The sequence below is a fragment of the Sesamum indicum genome, linkage group LG6, assembly GCF_026168435.1.
Source record: "Sesamum indicum cultivar Baizhima isolate 11 linkage group LG6, ASM2616843v1, whole genome shotgun sequence".
Taxonomy (NCBI): Eukaryota; Viridiplantae; Streptophyta; class Magnoliopsida; order Lamiales; family Pedaliaceae; genus Sesamum; species Sesamum indicum.
The window spans coordinates 27,319,505-27,342,621 of NC_142662.1; the positions used below are offsets into that span (position 1 = coordinate 27,319,505).

At 37.4% G+C, this 23,117-nt stretch overlaps 4 protein-coding genes across 6 annotated transcripts; 1 reads left to right on the forward strand and 3 right to left on the reverse strand.

The window, feature by feature from the left end:
* Positions 1 to 290: 290 nt before the first annotated feature.
* LOC105163092 (fumarate hydratase 1, mitochondrial) lies at positions 291 to 6,255 on the reverse strand. Of its 2 annotated transcripts, XM_011081315.3 has the most exons (17): positions 5,960 to 6,255; positions 5,044 to 5,161; positions 4,371 to 4,520; positions 3,653 to 3,763; positions 3,478 to 3,561; positions 2,991 to 3,089; positions 2,819 to 2,869; positions 2,681 to 2,730; positions 2,437 to 2,518; positions 2,173 to 2,267; positions 2,026 to 2,092; positions 1,871 to 1,921; positions 1,696 to 1,791; positions 1,188 to 1,286; positions 1,065 to 1,094; positions 909 to 974; positions 291 to 689 (listed from the first exon to the last, which is right to left on the reverse strand). In XM_011081315.3, exons 1-17 carry the CDS (start codon positions 6,097 to 6,099, stop codon positions 603 to 605), a joined length of 1,476 nt encoding a protein of 491 aa, XP_011079617.1. In that variant the 5' UTR covers positions 6,100 to 6,255; the 3' UTR covers positions 291 to 602. The 2 variants fall into 2 exon arrangements, with proteins under 2 accessions (XP_011079617.1, XP_088737372.1); XM_088881246.1 differs by lacking the exons at positions 4,371 to 4,520; positions 5,044 to 5,161; positions 5,960 to 6,255 and adding an exon at positions 3,951 to 4,094.
* Positions 6,256 to 8,859: 2,604 nt separating this feature from the next.
* LOC105163091 (putative polygalacturonase) lies at positions 8,860 to 12,224 on the forward strand. The gene is made up of 6 exons (XM_011081313.3): positions 8,860 to 9,037; positions 9,910 to 10,212; positions 10,298 to 10,418; positions 10,512 to 10,686; positions 10,799 to 10,869; positions 11,147 to 12,224. Exons 1-6 carry the CDS (start codon positions 9,026 to 9,028, stop codon positions 11,818 to 11,820), a joined length of 1,356 nt encoding a protein of 451 aa, XP_011079615.1. The 5' UTR covers positions 8,860 to 9,025; the 3' UTR covers positions 11,821 to 12,224.
* Positions 12,225 to 12,702: 478 nt separating this feature from the next.
* On the reverse strand, positions 12,703 to 15,524 carry LOC105163090 (zinc finger (MYND type) family protein / programmed cell death 2 C-terminal domain-containing protein). 2 transcript variants are annotated; one of them, XM_020694461.2, is made up of 10 exons: positions 15,155 to 15,524; positions 14,847 to 14,930; positions 14,623 to 14,753; positions 14,434 to 14,531; positions 14,121 to 14,209; positions 13,957 to 14,038; positions 13,610 to 13,779; positions 13,455 to 13,525; positions 13,243 to 13,357; positions 12,703 to 13,058 (listed from the first exon to the last, which is right to left on the reverse strand). In XM_020694461.2, exons 1-10 carry the CDS (start codon positions 15,380 to 15,382, stop codon positions 12,891 to 12,893), a joined length of 1,236 nt encoding a protein of 411 aa, XP_020550120.1. In that variant the 5' UTR covers positions 15,383 to 15,524; the 3' UTR covers positions 12,703 to 12,890. The 2 variants fall into 2 exon arrangements, with proteins under 2 accessions (XP_020550120.1, XP_011079614.1); XM_011081312.3 differs by having other exon boundaries at positions 13,610 to 13,764; positions 15,155 to 15,523.
* Positions 15,525 to 16,039: 515 nt separating this feature from the next.
* LOC105163089 (kinesin-like protein KIN-14I) lies at positions 16,040 to 22,499 on the reverse strand. Its single transcript, XM_088882000.1, has 19 exons — positions 22,049 to 22,499; positions 21,341 to 21,507; positions 21,055 to 21,198; positions 20,613 to 20,849; positions 20,461 to 20,520; positions 20,132 to 20,200; positions 19,878 to 19,955; positions 19,648 to 19,770; positions 19,458 to 19,539; positions 19,206 to 19,301; positions 18,934 to 19,107; positions 18,739 to 18,845; positions 18,458 to 18,638; positions 18,122 to 18,281; positions 17,802 to 18,055; positions 17,562 to 17,725; positions 17,270 to 17,455; positions 16,617 to 17,038; positions 16,040 to 16,516 (listed from the first exon to the last, which is right to left on the reverse strand). The coding sequence occupies exons 1-19, from the start codon at positions 22,167 to 22,169 to the stop codon at positions 16,384 to 16,386; spliced, it is 2,958 nt and encodes a 985-aa protein (XP_088738126.1). The 5' UTR covers positions 22,170 to 22,499; the 3' UTR covers positions 16,040 to 16,383.
* Between the last annotated feature and the right edge of the window lie 618 nt (positions 22,500 to 23,117).

Below are 23,117 nucleotides of genomic sequence, written 5' to 3' on the forward strand. Positions count from 1 at the left end.
TTTTTTAATTAGTTATTCTTTTCGGTTTCGTGTTCTTTTATTTAATTAAATAAAAATTTAAATCATACACACTTAAATACTTAATATATATAATTATTTCTATTAACTGTACAGACTTTCTCGCTCCTGAAAATTTCATTTTCGGACTCGCCCCCCACCTGCTTGTGCTCTACGTCTACATTTTTGTAGGTTCGAAAGCTCCGAATTTTTGTAGCCTTTTATTCGCCCTTTCACATTCCAAAACAACAGAAAAATCTTGAGACCGAATTTGCGCCATCAGAAACCAGAAAGCAAAGAAAATACTGACTACTTTATTCTTGCTGCTTCATTGAACAGCATTTGCCTAATTAATCTCATTCTTTCTGGGACAAGTAGAATTAGTTCTTAACTCTCTCATGCGTATTTATTCTAGACGCAGCAGTTACAACAATGGGAGGCTTTCTCGCCTATAACCAATAGTCTGGAGAATTAAAACCAAAACCAACAGCTGAGAAAACCCCAAAAATGTTTTTTCCAATAAATGAACCACCTAATATATTCCACGTCCAAATGCCGACTTCTGTCGGGATTTCTCTTGAAATTCTAAGCTCTGCCAGATCCATTTAGTCCGAGGGGCCAATCATCTTTTCTGGCACTACGAGGCTATCAAATTCTTCGGAATTGAGTACGCCAAGTTTCAGAGCAGCCTCCTGAGAAGTTGAAACCAAAGTCAAAACATTCATCCACGAGTTTTGGACAACTATGTTCTTGAAATGAAACATTGTGTGCGCAAAAACAACTAATTAGATTCATAGCAGAACAGATCTAGGGAAGTAAATACATACAGACAATATTGTATTGCAACTATAAAATACATTTAAGATGCAAAGGGATGATGAAAATTCAACAGAATGAGTAAGAAATCACACCTTCAATGTACTTCCCTCCTTGTGAGCTGTCTTGGCAACTAATGCGGCATTATCGTAGCCAATTTTCTAGAATAAACAGCACATTTCAGTTAGACAGCTATATGATTTACAGTGGTAGATGCATGAAGATAGAATAAAATTTAAATTTAAACTTACTGGATTCAGAGATGTAACCAGCATTAGAGACTGCAATCAAAAGGAATATTGTATCAATTGCACAAGGGTGTTTCAATGGAAATCAAATGAGATCTCTGAAGTATGTACCAACTAGAGACTAACCTCGTGTAACAATTTAGAAATTCTTTCTCTATTGGCTTGAATTCCTCTGACACAATTCTTTTCAAAGGAGGCAGAGGCATCCCCAAGTAATCTCAATGACTACCAAAAAAAGAGAAAATTCATGTTAAGAAAATGATTCTTCTAAAGCAACAATGTGCAGGCGACCCTGTTTGTGTTAAACAAATAAAGTCAAAATCTGGGAGGACAAAATAAGTAGCGACATGGCAAAAGTTGATAGAAAATCTTAATATTAAGGAGGTAAGGCGGTGATATTCAATGGAAAAAGGATCAGTTAAAACAAGAATCAGTAAGGACCACTAAATGGAGCAGAGCTGTAACCAATTTGTTCCTTGTGGGGCAAATAATTATTTTGCTCATTTGATTTCTCTCTCATCAACTAGGGTACGGACCTATCTACTTTTCCCTTCCATATCAAAGGGTGCACCACTACTAGGACGTTTTCAATACCAGGAAAAAATGACTTAGAATAACAAATAGTGGGACATACTTGTAAGAGATTACTGGCAATGACAGGCTTAAATACATTAAGCTCAAAATGGCCATTAGATCCTCCCACTGTGATTGCCACATGATTGCCCATAACCTGGAAATAAGAAGCATGAGAAAAAATCTCCTTGCTTCAGGAAAACAACTTCTTTTATCCTCATTCCAGATTATTGTACCTGAGCGCAAACCATTGTGAGTGCCTCACACTGCGTAGGGTTCACCTTCCCCTGAAATTTAAGACTATTTCAGTTAACATGACGAAGAGCAATCATAAATCACAAGAATGCCCAACCTATATATTTGTAACAGATGAAATGAGTAGGAATAATACCGGCATAATACTGCTGCCAGGTTCATTTTCAGGAAGTATAAGTTCTCCTAGACCACAACGTGGACCACTGGGCATAACAGAGGATGTGAGAACTCAACTGGCGTAAAGAACTCAAAGTATTGAAGAAACATTCTATATGTCATATACCTTCCTAAGAAACGTATATCATTTGCTACCTTCATGAGAGAAGCAGCAACTGTGTTTAAGGCACCACTTGTTTCAACAAAAGCATCATGCGCAGCCTATAATATGATAGAGCAAAAGCAATCCTTCATGATTTAATTCTAAAAAACTTTTGCTGAGACATGCAACAGAAACACGTCCGTATGGACATTAATAGACACTTGCTTTGATAAGGTTCAGACAGAAATACAGCGGATACAGAAGCAAACTTCAGAAATATAGATATACCAGTGCTTCAAATTTGTTTTCAGCAGTCACAAATGGCAACTTTGTTTCCTCAGCTACAGCAGCAGCAATTTTTACATCAAACCTGACAAGATATAGTTTCTTTATAAAACAAAATAAACTGGAGTGCACAATATTACTATCAGAAAACAAGGAGAAAAAACAGCAAATGTAATTGAGATCTGTGACGATTGCATGTACGTAAGTACAAACATGCACAAACTGAAGATAAATACTCCATTCTTACCCTTTCTTTGTATTCAAACCAGTTCCTACAGCAGTGCCCCCCTGTGCAAGCTGCATATATTTTCCAAAATCTTCGGACCAAAGACAGAAAAGATGAAGTTCAATCAAGAATAACAGGCTGTTGAAACAAGCAATTAACCTGATACATGCGAGGGAGGGTGCATAAGACTCGATCAATTCCATATTTCACCTGCAGCAATACACACAATCTTTGTGTTCAGTTACATTCTTTTGGCAACCTTCAGAGTTCGCCTGAAACAACTTCACCATACCCCAACAACCAACCTTGGAAAAGGTATGAAAGAGCTTACTTGTGTAGTGTACCCACTAAACTCTTGTCCAAGCGTCAACGGAGTAGCGTCTTGTGTGTGTGTGCGACCAATTTTAACGATGTCCTTGAATTCGACAGACTGAAACACATCACACAGTGCAAACAATCATGAAAGGTTTTTATATATAGCAATAGCAAAGCAAACACTGATAAAAAATCAAAGAATATCCTAAATATGGGGGGAAGGGCACCAACAGAAACCAAGATGACATCAACACTTACAAAACAACCCAATGGGACTGTGATGTATCATAACATATGTGTTATAACCACGAAAAGGACCAAAGTTTTGGCACAAACCCATACCCATACCAGCAGCAGAAGATCATTAGTAGAAAATTTGATGCACAAGATGCATGAAAACTAATGACTCTATTCAAACGCAAAAAACAAAAAAGTCAAAGAGAGGAATAAAAGTTTCACTAAAAGAAGTAGTATGAGAAAAGGACTAAAGGGATTAAGAGAACCTTTGCATGTAGCGTTGTGTGTAGCTGTTTCAATTTTGGTATTAACCCTGAATTCATCTCCACTGCAGCTGCAATGTGCATTACCTATGCATAAGACAAGTCAGAACCAAAAACCAGCTGTTTCAGGTAACTGAGAATAAATGTCTCAGAAATAGTAATCCTGCAAGAAGCTTACAGTTGGAAATGTGTCGTTAGAAGATTGTGATCTGTTTACGTGGTCATTTGGATGAACAAACTTTTCACCACGCTTGTGGCCAAGAATCTCAGCCGCCCTATTTGCGATAACCTGTCAGATTACATGTACACAATATAAAACCTATACAGAAAAACAACATTTGACTACAACTCTGCCTTGGGCCGTGATAGCATATTTGTATTTGTGAAGGTACAGGTGAAGAAAAATAATTGGTATAGTGATGAAAAGCAGCTTATAAAGTGATGAAAGCTATATGTTAAAAAGTTAAATCAATCACCTAAAGGTATAAGCTCCAGGAATTGTACCAATGATAGGTTCATGTGAAAGGTCGAATATCAACCAGGAGGTGTTCAGATTAACTTTTTTTTCCCACTTCCCCTCAACCCCTATGGTGAAGCTTGTTTCTTTGCCCCATTCACAGGCACATAAAGAAAGAAATATGTTAAAAAGAAACAGTGCTTAAGTTCAAGTATGCTAGTCGCCATAAAATCTTAAATCCTGAACATGAAATTTTCTATCTTAAACATGCAGCATCCTAGAGATCACCATGTTCGACAGTGTTAGAGCAAAATGATAATACAAGCTGGCAAAGAGAACTTGTTCAAAGTTCTGAAGTAACTGAAAGACTACGTAGCATCAGAATGCAGATTGCAACAAATTTACTTGATCAGGAAGAAGTTCAAAAGCTGGTGATCACCTCATTGGCATTCATGTTACTCTGAGTACCACTGCCAGTTTGCCAAACAACCAATGGGAAATGATCATTTAATTTTCCCTCAGCTACTTCTTGGGCAGCTTGCATAATTGCTTTTCCTATGGAGGGATCAAGGCCATATTCCATGTTTACCTGCATGTAAGGAAGTATGTCCCTCGAGTTAGATCCTGCTAGATATGAATCTCATTAACTCATTTGCCGGAAAAACAGGTAAAGACAAGAACCTGATACAGAAAGAAACTCCGTACAGGTAAAGAGAACAAATCATGTCAGTTATCGAGTTAATAATCAATTACACGTTGATTGCTTTAATTACAGACATTTGGAGTAACTAAAGCCCAAATACTCTAAAAGAAGGTGGAAGTTGGATAATATGAATATTAAATCAAAAATATCAAGAGTGCTGAAACAATCTTATCACCCTGAGAAAGGATTATATTAAAGAGGCTACATAAGCATAAAAAACTTAGATATTTAGCCCTTGCCTTTTGTTATATGAGGGTGTTCATGATGGCAAATGCAAACAATGCAACTATGCCAGGATTACAGGTTTCTCCAAAGTCCAAATATAAATATAAACAACAAAACGCAAAAGAAACGTATTATTAACCCATTATATGCTAGTTATGAAGATCTCCTAATGACAAGCATTTACCTTTGCTGCACATTTCTTAAGAATCCCGAATGCACGTATAATTGGCTCAGGCATTCTTTCCCGCTCGCCTCCAATTTCAAAGTTCTGCAGTGATCTTTGAGTTTGAGCACCCCATAATCTGAGTGATATCAGACATCAAAATGCCAATAAGATCATTCAAGGTCATTTGAAACAAATGTCCGTGTTTGTGTGTGACAGAGAGTAGAGAAGTATAACACAATGTCACGTGTACTGACTAAAAGAAAAATGCGCCTCAGCTTGTTTTTGATATCTCTTCATACCATCATACTATGATAATTGGAGGAGACCAGACCACAGGTTCACTAGGATAGAACAGAATAGGAAATTTAAACTCCCAGTTTTCATGAATAAGTTTCCACTTTGAACTCCTTCTGTTACAAGCTCTCTCTCTCTCATAAACAGGTAAAATGGCTCGCCATTATAAGATCCTCACCAGACATTATATGCAAGATTTCACATAGAAAACACAAAATATATTATTGATCTAAGCAAACATGGTTCAGTAAATTGTTTGAAATCCTCCTCTTTGTTGACTCTTATTTTGCACCGTTACTCCAAGTTCAGCTAATTACCAACATTCATTATCAGCCTATGCTGCTGATTATTTGCTACTCACTGTCCTGTACATGAAGGTTTCTTGATTACATAGCATAAATGGTAAGTAAGAAGCCGTGGACGTGCCAAAATGGCTACACCAGATATAGAATCAGAAGGTAGCGACGATCATCAAACAAAACAAAGAAAAAGACATCTCAATTAATGATCACCTTCACGATAAGCTAAAGCCGAGGATTCATTAAAAGAAATAGAAAAAATGACGTAGCTGGAAATATCAACGACGACAAAAAGGTGCTCCAGAAAGAGAAAAGAAAAACAAATAGAAAGCGGAACCGACTTGTCCGAGGGCACTTGAATGGGGCCGAAAGTGTCTCTTTCTTCTCTGAAGGATGTAGAGTACCATCTGAAGCTCGCCGCTAAGCACGACGTCGTGGTCGATCTACTCGATAGTCTACGGCTGGCTATGAGCATCGCCATTGCCGGAATCAACTATACGCCGCGCGCGATCGGAGAAGAGTTTTCAGGTTAGCCGCCGCCGGGTAAAACTGAAGGAACCGCAATCCTAGTTTGATTTTCCTGTAAGAATCAATGTTTAGTGCGCAGCCTCTAACCAACTTTTCTATGCCAAAATGGAGAACTTTTCAGATTCAAACATCCAGGCACGCACTTCGATATGCATCCCCGGCCCATGGTCAGTAGCCCATAAAACCTTTTTATCCAGTCAAATCTTATAAAACTAGATGACCAATTATACAAATGGGCCGATCTCATAATAAAAACTATAAGCCCAAACATACAAGCCCAATTTCCTCTCCCTAGCTGTACTAGCAGTTGGGCCACCAAATGCTAAATAAGCACTGTTGGGATCCAGTAGCTCACCTAATCAGCTCCTTTGGGTGACATAAATTACGATGGGTTTAATGCAATTTATCTGCTTGTGCTATTGCAAATAAATAAATTACCTCCTATAAAAATATAATAGCAATTTACTTTTTATGTATTTCAAGATGAAGTAATTTATATTTTTAAATCCACATAGAGGTGCATTGCTAATTTTTTAATAAGAGGGTAATTTACTCATTTATAATACCACAAGAGGGTTGTTTGTATTTTTTCAAACTACAACGGGCTCCTCTCATAATTTTAATACTCTTTTATTATTTAAAAAATTATATTTACTTTATATTCGCCTACATTGAGTTGACGTAAGGGATATTTGTTAAATAACGTTTAATTTTAGTATGTATTTATAAATATTTAAATAATGAATGAGTATTTATAATTATAATAAATTTTATAGAAAGAAGTGAGAATTTAGGGTAGAAATGAATTGTGTTGGAGTTGATAGTTTATTAACGGAAAAACAGGATTTATAATAGTGGTGAAATGGATGATAAGAGAAAGCAGAATAAACGAAAAGGAAAAAAGTGAAAGAAATGATAGAGAGGTGGGGGTAGACATGTGGTAGGTGGGGGCATCTCCGTTGGATCCTCCCTTATTTGGTGGAGGAGATACAGCTGTGTGTGCGCATATCAATCACAATTACGCTTCAACAGTCAACAAATAATTAATTCAGATACTTTAAATGCTAATAATATGAACTTCTGACCGGTTAGGAATTGGACGGGGAATGGGAATGTTATAACTACGGGCAGTCGGCATGTGTGTGTGTGTGTGTGTGTTAGCATAACAAACAGACTGCGCCAGGTGGCTCTTTTCTTCTGCACTGATTTGGACAAATTAGACAGCAGAAAGTGCTTGTCGTTTTATATATTTTAAGAATAAACTTAATTATATCTTTTATTCTAATTACCCTCTCACTTCTTTTGTTTTTTCTTTTTCAAATTTTTCACTCAAAAACTTTTCTCGTTCGTTCCATTTAAGTTTGTGGATTGAATTTTCTATTCAAAATTCTACATTTTCACTTAACTTATACACGGTACATATATAAAATATTTTCTGAAACAAATTAGTTAGTGTAATATCTGTACACATAACGTGTATATATACATGAAATAAAAAATACAGTATCATTTAAAGTGAAAAATTGAATTTGAAGAGTTTCAGAAGTCGTAGGTATTTATAAATACACTGATGAGTATAAATCTCAAGTAGGTAGAAAAGGGAGCGATAAAACTTCCAAAGATAGAGAAAACAACAACAACAACTCCAAAATGAAGCAAAATAATAAATAGAAAAAGAAAGGTTGCTTGTGGGAAGAAGAGTTGTCTTTTAGCAATTGAAGTTAAGCAACAGAAAATTACAGTTTTGTAAAAACAATACAATCCTAGGAAACCTGCATTTAAGGTTTAGGGAAGTTTTGAGGTATAACTAAAAAAAGCTATTAACCAAAAAATAATAAGAAAAAGAAGAAACAGGTGTAACTTTCTGGAGAAATGATTTGCATTTTCTTATGATGTTTTTTTAATCCTGTCAGTGTGGAGGGACAGAATAATAATTAAAAAGGATTGAAGGAACACACAAGACAACAAGGGCCACAAAAGGACAGAGAAGACTAAACTTAGAATAAAAATGGGACCCTCTTTGGTGGGCCCATGATTGGGGGTCTGATCTGGCAAACTCAGTGATGCCAGCCTAGCATTTCCCATCATCATTGAGCAGTGGGTCCCCTTCTCCACAAAGCACATGCCCATCCTTCCCTGCATACACACTCTACAAGCACAAAAATCAGCCCCCTCCCCACCCCACCCAAAAAAACCAAAAATATAAAAAAGAAAATGAACAATGATACCATTTGTCGCCTTTATAATTTTGACTATTTATTTTAATGTTTAAGGTTCTCTAATCATGCTTAGGACATTGAATTATTAACCGCTTCTTTCTCTTTCTTACATAGGCACAGCAAAAAGGAAACAAACAAATATTAATAAATATAATGAAAAATACAAATGAATAATTCCCGTTATTTTAGTGTCGGCAAATACCCGTTGGGCAGAAAATTACGGGAGTGATTAATGGCAACCAATTCTGAAATTAAATTTGAATTATGTCACTCACACTCACACCTTTTTTTTTTCCTAAGAAAAGATTATTTTCCTAATATAAATATATTAAGAAAGGAAATTTTAATTATTAATTATATGTTGACATGGTTTAATAAATATGTGTTAGACGAAGGGGTGATTTTCTTATTATGTGCTGTCTTTTTCGCTTACCATCCTTTGTTTTTTTTTTAAATTAAAATTTAATTCTTGTAAGTAAAAAATTTTCTCCTTAATTGCCACCCATCAGCAGTCAGTTCATAGCCTTATTTCTGTCTTCACCTCTTCTTCTTCTTCTTCTTCTTCTTCTTCTTCTGGTTCCTCTTCTTGGTTTAGGGCAAGCGTCAAAGATTTGCAGAAAGGGGTGGCTTTGAATGAGGGCTTGAAGAAGAGAAGAAGACATGAAGAGGCTAGTAAGTACGTTAAATTTCTTTTTTTTTTTTGGGTTTAGGTTGTTTTGACTATGTAAGTTGCTACGGTTTTCTTGATTGAGGTTTTTGGAGCTTTCTTGGATGAAGTAAGGATGTTTTTTTCCTTTCTGGGCATCTGTTGTTCCTGCGGAAAAAGTGAATCTTGTCATCCAACTGTGTTGGTTTATGCTTCTTCATTCTTGTCTGAAGTGTGTGAAATTTGATTCGGAATTGTCTTTCTTTCTTTCTCTCTTTCGTTGTTTCCCTCCCTCTGAATAGTGTCGATTTCAGTTACTTTAGTGAGATTTGGGATCTGCAGATGTTTTTGAGTTTGATTTGATCTTCACTGTTTTAAAGTTGTGGACCTGTGGCTGTAGTGAATCTGTCTGCATTGTCTGTAGAAGACAACTGATTCTTGGCCTTGTAGATCTAAAGTTGAGTTCTTTATGAACAGGAGGCTCAGCTTCGGCATTTAGAGTAATGCTTTGTTTTTATGTAGGAGTATGCTACTGTACTTTTTTCTTCTTTTTATTCATGAAGCTGAGTGATTGAGATCTCTTTCTGCTATCACTCTCAGCTCTTAGCTAAAGTACTGATTTGCTGATTAGATGATGTCTTATCAGCCCTTATGGTGATATCAATAGGGACTTATTACAGTTCAAATAAACAAAATTTCCTCTGTTTTTGGTACATTACTGTTCTGGAGTCACACTGCATTTTTCAAGTTTCCTTTCTTGTCTGATGAACTATGTTACCAAGCATTACATATCAATTTACATGTTCAAAACCAATGGAGTATTTTCTAGCAAACTCATACCAGAAAGAACAACATTAATAAAATACTCTTTACTTATCTGAGTGTCCTCATATCTCAGGTAGTTTTGTTTTTGCTCCTGGTATTGAGCTACGCCGTGGCCTATGATGGAGTATGCAAGTCTAATTGGCCATTGACTCCGAGACCCCACAGTGTGTCCGTCTCGGAATTTGGGGCAGTGGGGGACGGGAAAACTTTGAACACAGTAGCATTTCAGAATGCTATTTTCTATCTTAAGTCCTTTGTTGACAAGGGCGGTGCCCAACTCTATGTTCCAGCAGGCAGGTGGCTTACTGGATGCATCACTCTTACCAGCCATCTCACTCTTTTCCTGGAAAAAGATGCCGTTATCCTTGGTTCTCAGGTTGGCTATTGATATGAAACTCTTGTCTTTTTGGAGTCTCAGTGGGAGAATGTCAGTAATATATTTTCTTCACTTGCTTTTGCAGGATTATAGTCACTGGGATATAGTTGATCCATTACCTTCTTATGGCCGAGGCATTGAGGTACCTGGTCGAAGGTATCGGAGTTTAATCAGCGGACAGAATTTAACCGATGTTGTTATTACAGGTATGCATATTCCATTCTTAGTTCACTTTTTTTGGTTGTGTCCAATGTCCATTCTCTCACCCTCACAATACTTCTATTCTCATGTATGTACAGGCAATAATGGAACCATCGACGGTCAGGGTTCTGTCTGGTGGGAACAACTGAATGCTCATTCTTTGAATTATAGTCGACCACATCTAGTAGAATTTGTTGGGTCAGACAACATCGTCGTATCAAACTTAACCTTCTTGAATGCGCCTGCTTGGAACATACACCCAGTTTATTGCAGGTAGCTCTGTAATTTCTGTTTAGAATATTTTTCTTTTTGGTTTTTCCTATTTTAATTTGATAAATTGTGTCTGAAACAATATATCAATTTGTTTCTACGTTCTGTGATGCAGTAAATTCCTAGTTCAGAACATAACAGTTCAATCTCCTCCCACCTCGCCTTACACTAGTGGCATAGTCCCAGGTACACATTGAAATGAGATCTCACCACAACATGCATGTTCCATTTATTGCTTGTGAAATAATAGTAAACTATCCCCGTATCGATGGATACTTGCTCTTCTGACTTTTTTCTCTTGTCATCTACACATGTATATGTTTAGATGACCAATTTGCTTATTTTAGTACTAGAAGTTGTGAAGTCGATCAAATCATCCATGTGTGGTTACAATCATAGACGTGTGTGGTTTCCTCACGCTCCTTTTCCTTGGTACTCTAAGCTTGGAATAATTTGATTTCAGATTCTTCCGACCATGTCTGCATCGAGAACAGCAACATTAGCATGGGATATGATGCCATAGTACTGAAAAGTGGTTGGGATGAATATGGAATTGCTTACGGCAAACCAACCTCTCATGTCCACATTAGAAGGGTTCGCCTCCAATCTTCTTCGGGTTCAGGCTTGGCCTTTGGTAGTGAAATGTCTGGTGGAATATCCAGTGTATTGGCGGAGAATCTTCACGTGCACGACACATTAATTGGTGTTGAGCTTAAGACGGCAAGAGGAAGGGGCAGTTACATCCAAGACATTTTTGTATCAAATGTCCACATGGAAAATGTACAGCAAGGAATCAAGGTGACAGGTCAGTGCACGTCTCATCCGGATGATGGATATGACCCCCATGCCCTACCTGTTGTTAGTGATATTACATTTATGGACATTGTTGGTGTAAATATTACTACTGCTGGTATCTTTTCCGGGATCGATGAGTCTCCCTTCACATCCTTATGCCTTTCAAACTTGTCATTTAACGTCACTGCCGACCCATCTACATCCTGGGTATGTGCCAATGTTTTAGGCTCATCTGTCAATGTGTCGCCTGAACCGTGTCCAGAACTCCAAAACTCGTCTTCTAGCCCGTCCTCTGATTGTTTCGTCTTCTCACATCCAAATAGTCAAGTTGCAGTCTTATGATACTCCATTCTTGAATCTCGATTATTCATTTACTGATGAGATACAAAATTTCGTCAGTCGGTTCTGGTGTATGATCTCCCAATAATATGCAATACGGGCGGAAACAAAAGACTCTGGGCAACAAAAAGGTCCAAGTGGTGTCGGGTCATATTCCATTCTGTGTACAGTGTCGGTTTCTTCATTCATGTGTAAGAAAAGTTTTGGTAGTGCAGAAGGACTCGGATGCCTGTTGCCTTTGATTTTTATTCGTTTCATGTTATTTGTCATTTCATTCACATTGTACATTCTTGAGCTGGAGATTTGCGAGATTGATTGATTATAGGCGGTGGTGAAAGGGTGTCATGATGATCAGGGACTATATAGTTGGAATTTGCAATAAAAGTACCATTTTCGTTCTTGGTTTATTTCAGAATATACATATCCTTGCTTTAAGAGTTCCCAGTTTGAAATGCATTATGCAATGTTTTACCTTAATCCCCCGCAGTTAAAAGTTCAAACTGTTCTCAAGTATGGCGATTCGCTAATATGCAGTTTGATCATTATTCTCGAGAAATAATTACATTTACACACTTTGTATAATGATATTGACGTTTTCATAGAGCATTTGTATAATTTTTAAAAAAGCAGTGATGGTTTGTATAAATATTGATGTTTTTAATAGGCATGTGCTAACTTAACCAAAAAATAAGAATGATTTGCATAAATTGACCATAGATAAAGACTCATAAATATAATTATCCCTATTCCCTATTGACTGTTATCTAATATCTCGCACGAATTCGCCGCGTCAATCAGATTCCTTTCAGTCACTCTTTGTCCCAAATGAGCCAGTCTTCTTCTACTTGGTAGTTTTATGAGATCTTTCCAAGAGAAGGAAAACCATTAGTGTAGAAAAACCATTTTACATTGAATGCTCATTAAGAGATACAGATGTGGGGGAGGTCCATGATTGACGTATCGTCCAGACAGAAATTGATTTAAATCGCTGTCTACATACATCACAAAGAAACACATGAGAAATGGAGACAAAAGGTATGATGCTTCCCAACTTTGTCTGGTAATGTATGTATTTATCTGTGTGATATAGACTGAGAAGCAAGTTGGACCCAAGCAAATTCCTCTTTGTAACCCACACCTCCTTCACACGATGCCTCACATGTATAGACAACAATTGTTGCCCAATCAAGAGAATCTTCACTATCTTTCACATGGAAGAAATACAGTAGCTGGGGCAAAACCTGAAATTACGTTTCCAAAAATAGTATAAATTAATTTTCCCAAGAGAGAATATATTCATTAACAAATTAAGAAAGATTACTTCAGCTCCAATTGGTGTGAGTTAGTGATTGTCCAATAGAACACTTTATCGAGTATCAGAAGACAGATTTATATGTTTCACCTAACGAGGACTAAAAGTGGCACCTGAAATTCAAACCCACGAGTGCCACCACAATAGTTGCACTTAGGAATGTCGAGTTTTGAGGGCCGACCACTAGACACGGGCCATAATGGTTTTGCTTCAGCAGAGCTAGAGTACCTGATCATCAAAGAAAAATTCAAATGTTAAGAAGGCAACAGAGAATGCCAGTAAAAGTAGAAATATAGGTTCCCTATGTCAAACTCAATGCGATCACCTCAAAACTTGTTCTGGAGCCAAAGATATTCTCTCCTGGAAAGATGCCCAACTCCTGTTCTCGCCATTTCCCTATCCAACAATAAAACCAATGATATAGATGACCATTCATTAATCCATTAATTTTATAGAATTATTATATAAGAACTCACTCACCTTGAAATATGTCTGTAATTTCCCAAAAGATCCATCCGTCCGGCTTCTAGAAATCAATGAACTAGCAGATCCCTCATCATTAGCCATCTCCTCATCAAGTTCACCCTCATCCTCATTTGCAATCTCATACTCTGGCCACAAAAAGTTGCTGGCAGCTGTTTTCCAATAAGCTTATTAACATAAGAAAATAAGCATCTTTGATGGACAATATGACTGAGGATGGTAGAAGGGCAAATCAAATCTTAGACTTCCACTTTGAATTTTGGGGGAAAGTCTAAATTCTGCATGTTAGCATATCCATGTCTGTCATCCAACTAACTACTCGTACTAGCCTCAAGAACAGTTACCTGATTCAGATTCTTTGTCAGATGTGTCCATCTGCCGACAGAAGACTTTGTGACTTGAGTTACCAGACCGCCAATGAGCAGTCTGCAATAGTATGACTCCATTTTGTTAGATGAAAGCACAAAATTATGTCTCGTGCATGGAAGGGATTAAAAATAAAGCAAACCTGGTGTTTCCCGGAACAATACCGTGCTTTTCTACAGCTACTACAAATTTTATCCCCTTTCCATGTCCCGCACCAATTACACAGTTTTGCTGTAACAATTTATATAGCATTAAATGATGAAATATCCTATGATAAGCAGCCTTGCAATGAACCAACTCATGCACTAAATCCTACTGTACAATAATGTAGCATCCTTTCATTTTCCTCCTTTTCACCTTTGCAGGCATGTGATCTGTGTTTGTGGAAACATCCATCACACACAATGCAAACTTCTTGGGGTGGTGGGCAGGGGGGAAGGGAGGGCAAGGGTTACCTCCGGCTGTCAAGGGCTGCTCAGTCCCATCCTCAGCAGGTGCCTCACTAGAGTAAAAAGAATTCACCCGTGGCAATTGACACCGAAACACCTTGACACTTTAAAATCACTTTTAAGTCAGAACCAGAAGACTGAAGACTAAAATATCAATTAAATCACTTAAGAATACTTGTAGCTAATCAGATATACCTTCTGGATGGAGTCTCTGGATGCCGCTTCCACTGCTCATGCTGATCACGGAGAAGACAGGTCATTGATGGGCACATGAAAACGAACAATGTTCTGTGAAAAGTTGATTCCTCAGGTAAAGGTGCATAAACCTAAATAATAGTCACAAGAGAAAATAAGAGAGTGAGGCTGCATTAGAGACACTTAAAATTTAGTTTTCAAAACTTAATTTTCTTTTACTACACCTGGAGCAGAAACTGCAAAGGCTCACCACAAAAATCACAAAGACTGGACTTTTCTGAAGGCAGATTTATGGGGTCCAACCATGCCTACATCACAAAAAAATAAAAAAAAAATCAGGCATTCTCCTCAAAATTCCCCAAACGTTAGGAATTTAGCTTCAAGTTCTCTTCAATAGCACAAACAATACCAGGAAACAATTGAAGCCACTACATAAGCATCACTTGAAAGAAAAATCATTACAGAATAAGTCCGGAAAAGAACCTTTAGCACACCGAAAAAATTAAATCACGAAATTTGCCAGTAAAATTACCGGAGTGCCACCAGCTTTACTCGGGAAATACTGGCGGAGCAATGTCCATGGGTTCTTTGGCTTCTCCACAAAGCCTAACGTCATCGGCACGCGATCCTCTTCTTCATCATCTTCATCGCTGACTTCATCTTCCACGTCGTCGTTTTGATCTTCTTCTTCATCCTCCTCTTCGTCAAGAGATGACATGTGAAGAGATTTGAGTTTCTCTCCACTCAAATCAATGTCCATGTCTCGGCGAATTTCTCTGGATGACAGAGTTTATGAGCTTTTCTGAAAGAAGCTGGAATTGGTATTGGTATGAGAGAAAACGGAGAGTAGGGGTTAGGGTTTAAGGATTTGCCCAGACTTGCAATTGCAGCATGTCAAGTTGGGAATCGCGCGTGCTCCTTCTATATTGGGCCGATCGATATACTTTGTCCACTATTTCAATGGGCTCCGAGAAAATGCAGCCCAATAAGTTTGGTTTCGTTACTTCTGAATGCTCTTTTATTATCTGAAAAACTATCAAGTTAAATAAAAAAATAAAGACATTTACTCTCAATTGAACAAATTTGTTGGACAGACCAAACGTCAAAAAATATAATTTCCCAAACTATATGGAGGGCGATGTAATTATTACTAAAGTAAAATGTTGTTTTTGTATGGATTGATTTTAGAATTTCCATTTTGTTCCATAGTATCGAAGAAACGTTTTTGATAAAAGATGTTCTGATAATTTAAAATTTTACTCATTTTCCACAAGTTAATATTTGCGCAGGTGAAAAGCCTATGAACTCGACCTCTTGAGTAACAAAATCCATTGCAGAACGTAAACAGTGTAGAAGGTAAGTAAGCTATGGTGAAGTTGCCTTAGGAAGATGCAATCTTGAACTATCAAACGAGCAATTCAACCATCACCACATTCATTCACATAATTGGAACTCTTTCTGAATTTATACTTGACAAGAAGACATTGTCAAGGAATCAATCACATTCTTCACGCTTGTAATCAGCAACAAAGGCTGGAATACTTTCTAAAAAATCCAGCAAACAATAATACATGTGGCCTATTTTCACAACAACTCATGGTAAAAGAATGTTATTGGCCACATAATACATAACAAGAGCAACTGGAGTAATTGCTTTTTTGGCCTATATATGAAAAAATGACTCGAAAAAAACAAAAAAAAAAAAAAGGAAACTCTACACTTATATTCGTTCTCTCGCCTTGAGTAAAGAGGAAAAAGATTCTACTTTCTGATCCCTGTTTTACGTTTTATTTCAGAAGTCTGCCTCCCGATCCTCAGTGAAGAATTGTGTCCTTGGCCAGCTCCACTCACTGCTTTTCGTGATGGTGAAGGGCCTAATTTGGGGATCATGCTCCTAATGCACATAAGCAACAAAGTCCAGTTAGCATTTAAGTGCCATAGGTTGTGTTTTTGACCCAGTTAGAGTTGCTATATTTGTAGAATAACCGAAATACCTGAATTCTGGACTTCTGGTTTGTTTTACGTGAGGTTTCTCGACCTTTGGACCAATCCCATTGTTGAAGCTCCCAAGTTTGGAATGGTTAAACTGCCAAAGCAAATCTGGCTCAGATGAATCGCTGGTTTCAGCATCAAGTTGATCCTGATCATCGGTAGGGTAATATTTTGAAGAATCTGATAAATATTTCTGATTAAAGACATCAGAGATGTTGCCGAAGCCCAAGTTATTTTCCACTTGGACAGGATCTTGCTTGTTCACCATGAGTTTGTCTACCCACTCGCCAGAGCCCACTTCTCTATCATCAACCCGACTGTTTGGGCAAGGGCTGCTGACAGGCGGCCAGGTAGGGGAATTTCCAAGTAGCTCATCTAGATCCAAGCTTTGCTTCTTTTGCCTCAGTGAAGGATTGGTATGAACCTGCGAATGTGGCAGATATCAGACTCAATGTTTCATTAGTTAGGATAACCAGGGTATACACAATCTAATGCAAGTACATCCCAGTTTGTGTGATATATGTGATCAAATGAGTCAAATATGGGTTCGTATAAACCATTTTAGAAGATTATGATATTATGTTGACGATGTTTCCCATTGCAGTCCCTTGTAAAGTACATCATAGCTCAAGAGTGTTTGTTTTCTTCCATTTACCTCTATGTTGCCTACATCTTCCATTGGCTTCCTCAGGCCATTTGGTGACAGCAAACCTACATTTCTAGCATTTGAAATAGCTTGAAAAGGTGATGTCTGCATGTTACAGGGACTTCCTGATACCTTCTGCTGTATCGACACAGGTTCTCCATCTTTCCTCGCCAAGGCAGCCTTAAGACTGGCAACCTATCACAGAGATGAAGTGATTTGAGCTACTGAAGAGTGATCAACTTTTTGAACGTGAGAAATCCATGTACAGATTACACAAACTACTAAAGAAACAAGTAAGAACCTGTTCTCTGAGTTCTTTAACATCTGCCGTATCCTTGTTCACTCGTGCAGCGCCAAGTTCAACGGTAGCGACACGCTCGGCAAATTTAAGTGTACTAATTGTCTCTCCAACGGCATCTGGCTCGGGGCTTATGTGAACAAACATTAATGTTTTTGCTTGCCCTCCTAAATAGTAGAGCAGCATCAAGACCATGTTAAAAACAAGGAAATGACAATTTAGTTTAGGACCTGTTATCATTACCAAGTGAGTCTTGCAGCAGTTGCGTGAGTTTGCTATTTCGATAAGGGACATGTGAGTTCTTTTGGGCAAGTGAGGATATGACATCGCCCAAGGCAGAAAGAGATTTATTAATATGTTGAGCCTCTTTTAGTCTGTCACCTGTCACTTCAGATTTGTCAACTCTCTCACTTCCAGCCAAATCAACTAGATGCATGCAACCTCGAAGAATATTTCCAGAAGTCAAATCTCTTCCTTGGACGTGCACTGTTAAACAACTGCAATAAATGAAACTTAGTCAAGAGGTCATTTTAGAAGCAAGAATTTAGTTTAAAGTTACTCACCTGTGGGAGCGACTACTGCGGTCATTGAGAGCTGTCGCACCAACTGCACGATTCCTTTGCCCAAGGTTCATCAGATCGATAACATCAGATGTTGAAGAGACATGCACCAAACTTGCATCTGGTACACTGAGTCCTGTATGGGAACTGTTTCGAATTTCTAATGTATGCTTAGTAAAGGAGACCTTCAATGAGGACCTTTTATAACCATAATGAATTTCTGAGGCCAATTGTATAAAAGAAATTGAATTTTCTGTTCTGATGATGATTATGGTTAGAAGTAAAAATTAAAATTCTGATAATTAACTTTATAAATCAGAAAATAGCTTTAGAAAGGATATCTTTTGCTTAAGCCATCAGAAGCGAGAAGATCCCTAACTTGCTCATTGTAAATCTCAATCATCTGAACAGACACGTCATAGAAGAAAGTATCCTTTCTTTGCTCGGCAATGAGGAACAAATCACCCAAAGCCCTGTAATTCACCCCCTGGCTATTCTCTGTGAGATCTTTGGGTCCAGTCTGGATAAAGTACAGCACAGCAAAATTAACATTGATGTTCCAAATAGAAACACGGGAAAATATTCCTTATGAAAACACATACTGGCGACTTGTATCTTACCATAGTGTAAGTCTTTCCCGATCCTGTTTGGCCATAAGCAAAAATGCAAACGTTGTAACCATCGAGGACTGATCTTACTAGTGGTCTAGTGTCCGAAAATACCTCCTCTGCAATGAGACGAAAGGGATAACAGTGGAGACTTTTATGAAAAAGCCAAATAGAAAGTCAGGTGAAACAGCCCTATTTAGGCCTAACCTTGAGTTGCCGAAGGCCCAAATACTTTGTTGAAGTTGAAGGATTTCCTGCCCTTCCCATTCTTCGTTGAAGTATTTATTGTTATTGTTCCTTCCTCAATATGATCCACAGTACTAAGGTAACTACTTTGTCCTGGCAGGAAAGGTCTGACACGACAATAAACCCTAATATTTCCTGATTGGATTAAAATATTCAAACATCAGTTTAATCGACGATAGCTCAGGATAACCCAAAAAAAAAGAGAAGGGGGTGATGAGAAACAATGATGTTACCCTTTAGGTCCTGCACTTGATTATAAAGCTTCCTGTTTTCCTCAAGAACTCTATGATAACCAGAAGCAGCATGTGCTAGTCCATGAATATGGAGGCCTATAAAGTAAAAAGAGACTCTGGCTGAAATTTAAAAAAAAAGAAAGAAAAGATCGAAATATTCCTAAAATAAAGAAAGAGTGCCCCAGCACTGTGTTGCGGCTATTTTGAACACATAATAGCAATTGAATAAATCCAAGCTTTCATAATTCCTACCAAGATTGTGAATTTCTTCATGGAATTTCACTTGCATGAACTGAATGCCAGCTTTTGCAGTAGAAAGAGTCTGCTTCAACAGCTAGACCAAATAAAACCAAGAGAACACATTATCAGCTAAAATCACACAAAAGGATAAGGAATTTGTTGAAGATGATGGAGTAGGTATCAAATTTCATTTGGTTCTTACCTTAATATCTTTTTGTTGTTGGTCTACGATCATTTGATGCTTGAATTCAGATTCTTTGTCATAAATTTTGTCCTTCTGCAGTATATGATCTCTAGTTGAAGCTGCAGCATTCTTTTCTTGGATCTTATTTTTGGAAGAATATGGAAAAGTGTGTCAGCAAAGCAAAACGGTCGGACAAAATTAATTGCTTAGAAACAGATTTTTTCACTGCATTACAACCAAAAGCCTACCTGTACACTGGGTGAAGATAGTTTTACCACGGTTTTGCTTCCATGAGAAATGTTGGAGTCTCTAGAACTAGCCTTCTTCTGTTACAAGAGAATATATATGATGTAAACGGAATGGCATACATCAAGGAAATTTAAAGTGCTCCTTGAGGTATCAATTTCACAAAATCAGAGTGTGAATGATTATGAGCAACGCATGAATAAGTTACTATCAAAGTGCAAAAAGAAGTGTCACATAGATGGCAAAGAAAACAAACCGATTCAACTTGGCTTGCAATGTGATGTTCGAATTCCTCCACAACCTTACTTAGTACAGACTCAACGAGCTGCAAAACAGAAAGAATGTGTCAGCTCAAAACCAAGGGTGGCCTGCAGATTGCTGAAAATTTTAAAACTATAACTAGTTATATTTGAACAAACACTCAATATATTGAGAGTTCTCGTCATATGGCAAAGGTTATAAACAAAAACTGACAGAAGATAGAAAACATTTTGGAGCTTCTAGTGAAATTTTTCATGAACTGGGGAGGATCGCATTACTGATACCCTTATGGAATTACACTATTTTGACATGTGCATATCATACATTTGGAACATCTTCTGGCTTCTTATCTAACAGAATTGCTCGAACAAGCATACTCAAGGGCTGCAAAAAGAAGAAAAAATACATCAATAATTCTAGAGGTCATGGGAGCTAATAAAGCAAACTGAAATGCACATCAACAACAGCCTACACACCGTTCTGTTAGCATCTTTATCTGTACATACACCATTAAGGGATCTCTCATTGGAGGACATAGTCCTTGACAACGAACTCGTGAATGGCTCAGAATTTTTGCGAACAAACTGTTTCCCAGATGTAGTGGTTTTAACATTTCCACCAAATTTCCAAACCCCATTTCCTCCTGTCTGTTTCCACTCATTGTAGGACTTAAGGGCCAACACGCAATTCACGACCCTTGAGGATTTTCCACCCTGAAAAACAATCAACAATCTTGAATATCATTTTGGCACAGTAGAGGATTTTAACCAATCAGTTCTCAGGCAATATCAGAAACAATTCATTCAGTGATACAGTATTAGGTTAAACTTGGATTCTATGAAACAACCAATAAATCATTGCTTCAATTTGCTATGCAGTCCAGATGAATTGATTATCAAGGCTAGCATCTGTTTATACCTGCTCCAGATCAGAGGCCTCAAAAGTAGGCATTCCCATCTCTTGTGCGGCAACAAGAAAATTCCTCACATTCTCAAAGTATTGATACGCTGTCAATGCAGCACCATCTGGTATAAGTGCAGGATCACATGGACTTTCAACTACCTGAAACAAATGGGTCAAGATCCTGAATTAAACTTAAAGGCTGCTAGAGTAGCACCTGGCAATTACGTGCGTTTTCTGTGACTGATTTGTGAAAATAAGAAGAGAAATAACTCAATTGTGTGGAAATATATATGCTACCCACCTTTTGCACAGCTCCATTCTGAATTTTATTAAGTACATTACAGAGAATTATTCCACTTCTTAACCCAAGCCTAAATTCTTCCTCAGAAGGTTCTGCAGGTAAATCTTTTGCACCCACAACTCCTACCATTTTTCTCAGCCAAGTCGCAGCTTCATATCTTCTTATTGCTGCACAGGCAGGAATGGGCTTGTTACTCAAGAACGATCAAATACAAGTACAAAATATTGAAATTAGATTTTAAATAATCCAGTAACTTCATACAAACTATAGATATTGAATATTGATTTCGGATCATTAGCACTGGGTTTGTGAAATGAAATTCGTGATATATTATAATTGAAAATTGAATGGATTAATTTGTTATGTTAGAAGGGATCAAAAAAGCTTTGATATCAAACTCTATGCAAGTATGTTTAAACTTCAATGGACGCAGTAAGAGTCCAAGCACAGACCAATCATCACCACCATTCTAACCATATGAATTTATAATAATAGAATATTACATCTTACAAATCAAAGGAAGAAAATGTTAACAAGAACCCGACATCGACTTTAAAGAAAAAATAAAAAGAGAGGTACTAAACATCGTTTAAGGATTTAAACGCCAAAAATAACCAAATTCATCATTTCAAACAAATTGTATTTTTCCCGGTAAAAGGAAGTTCAGATGAAAATTACAGATTCAGGGCCAGAAAAGTTTGAATTTACCGGCTTCTTCCGCTCTGCGAGCATCAAAATCAAGATCACGGGATCGATTCCCGTGCTGTTGCAGAACATCCTCCACAACTGACGCCGCAGAGAAGGACAATGCACCTTCTATCGCCGCCATTCCAAATTCACTCAAAAAATCACCGATTCTCGAATTTCAGCCCTCCACCATAAACGAAATCATCCAAGAATATAGACTGAAGTTTATATGAATATCTGCTCCGACCGAGAGCAAGAAGGCAAAAGGCAGAGTGGCCTAGGTTTCCAAGGGTAATGCAAATAGACACAACATATACATACAGAATCAATTGTTTAACTTTTTATCTTTCTCACTCTAGAAAACTAAAGAGAGAAATTGGCCATGGCTTCGCCTTTTCTTTCTCACTCTACAAACTGGTAAAGCTTCTTCTCTGCTTTATACCTCTACTCGTAGTAATGCCTCTCCTGTGAGAGAGTATCTGTATGAATGAGTGTGTGCCACTTTTTGAATATTTCTTTGCCTAAACCCACATGTTAACGAACCTCGCTCCGAACCTCCACGTTTGGGCCCCCAACGGCTCCCACACTTATTTTAATTTTTTTCTTTCTTTTCCTTCAATTTTGCGACTACACAAAGAAACTTCTCTTATACTTTTTGAATTTTGGATTTATTCCAAAACAAATACATTTATTCTTCAATTTTTTAAAATTTATTTCCTACTTAAATATATATATATATATAGTTATGTGCATTTCTATTCTTTCCTTTGAACGATTTGACCCTATTTTGACCAAAAAATTATATAAAATATCTTTCCAAAATTCTTTATCTAGAATGCCAATTATTACATGCAACGACGGTCGATAAGAAAAATTCTAATCATGATCAAGTTTGATTGAATCAAATCAATTATAAAAAAAAATATATCATACTTACTTTGTGACTGATTACTTTCTTTGAATTGTACACCGATCGCATAGTAAGTGTATTGCACTTGCCATATAATTGGTTCAGGTTCGATCAAGTCGGGTCCGAATTAGAACTTTCCAATCGATACAAGCTCATCTAGAGATATGTCTCAAAATTTAT

Excerpts from the sequence above, each read along its gene's own strand:
- LOC105163092 (XM_011081315.3), bottom strand. The coding sequence starts at position 6,099 with ATGGCGATGCTCATAGCCAGCCGTAGACTATCGAGTAGATCGACCACG. Across the intron at positions 2,093-2,172 it reads GATATACGTTTCTTAGGAAG|TGGTCCACGTTGTGGTCTAG; the intron begins GTATATGACATA and ends TGTTATGCCCAG. Across the intron at positions 690-908 it reads AGGAGGGAAGTACATTGAAG|GAGGCTGCTCTGAAACTTGG; the intron begins GTGTGATTTCTT and ends TCAACTTCTCAG.
- LOC105163091 (XM_011081313.3), top strand. Across the intron at positions 10,419-10,511 it reads AACCGATGTTGTTATTACAG|GCAATAATGGAACCATCGAC; the intron begins GTATGCATATTC and ends ATGTATGTACAG. Across the intron at positions 10,870-11,146 it reads CACTAGTGGCATAGTCCCAG|ATTCTTCCGACCATGTCTGC; the intron begins GTACACATTGAA and ends ATTTGATTTCAG.
- LOC105163090 (XM_020694461.2), bottom strand. The coding sequence starts at position 15,382 with ATGGACATTGATTTGAGTGGAGAGAAACTCAAATCTCTTCACATGTCA. Across the intron at positions 14,532-14,622 it reads CCAGAGACTCCATCCAGAAG|TGTCAAGGTGTTTCGGTGTC; the intron begins GTATATCTGATT and ends GTGATTTTAAAG. Across the intron at positions 13,059-13,242 it reads CTCGTGGGTTTGAATTTCAG|GTTTTGCCCCAGCTACTGTA; the intron begins GTGCCACTTTTA and ends ACGTAATTTCAG.
- LOC105163089 (XM_088882000.1), bottom strand. The coding sequence starts at position 22,169 with ATGGCGGCGATAGAAGGTGCATTGTCCTTCTCTGCGGCGTCAGTTGTG. Across the intron at positions 19,771-19,877 it reads TATCTTCACCCAGTGTACAG|ATCCAAGAAAAGAATGCTGC; the intron begins GTAGGCTTTTGG and ends TCCAAAAATAAG. Across the intron at positions 16,517-16,616 it reads ACCAGAAGTCCAGAATTCAG|GAGCATGATCCCCAAATTAG; the intron begins GTATTTCGGTTA and ends TATGTGCATTAG.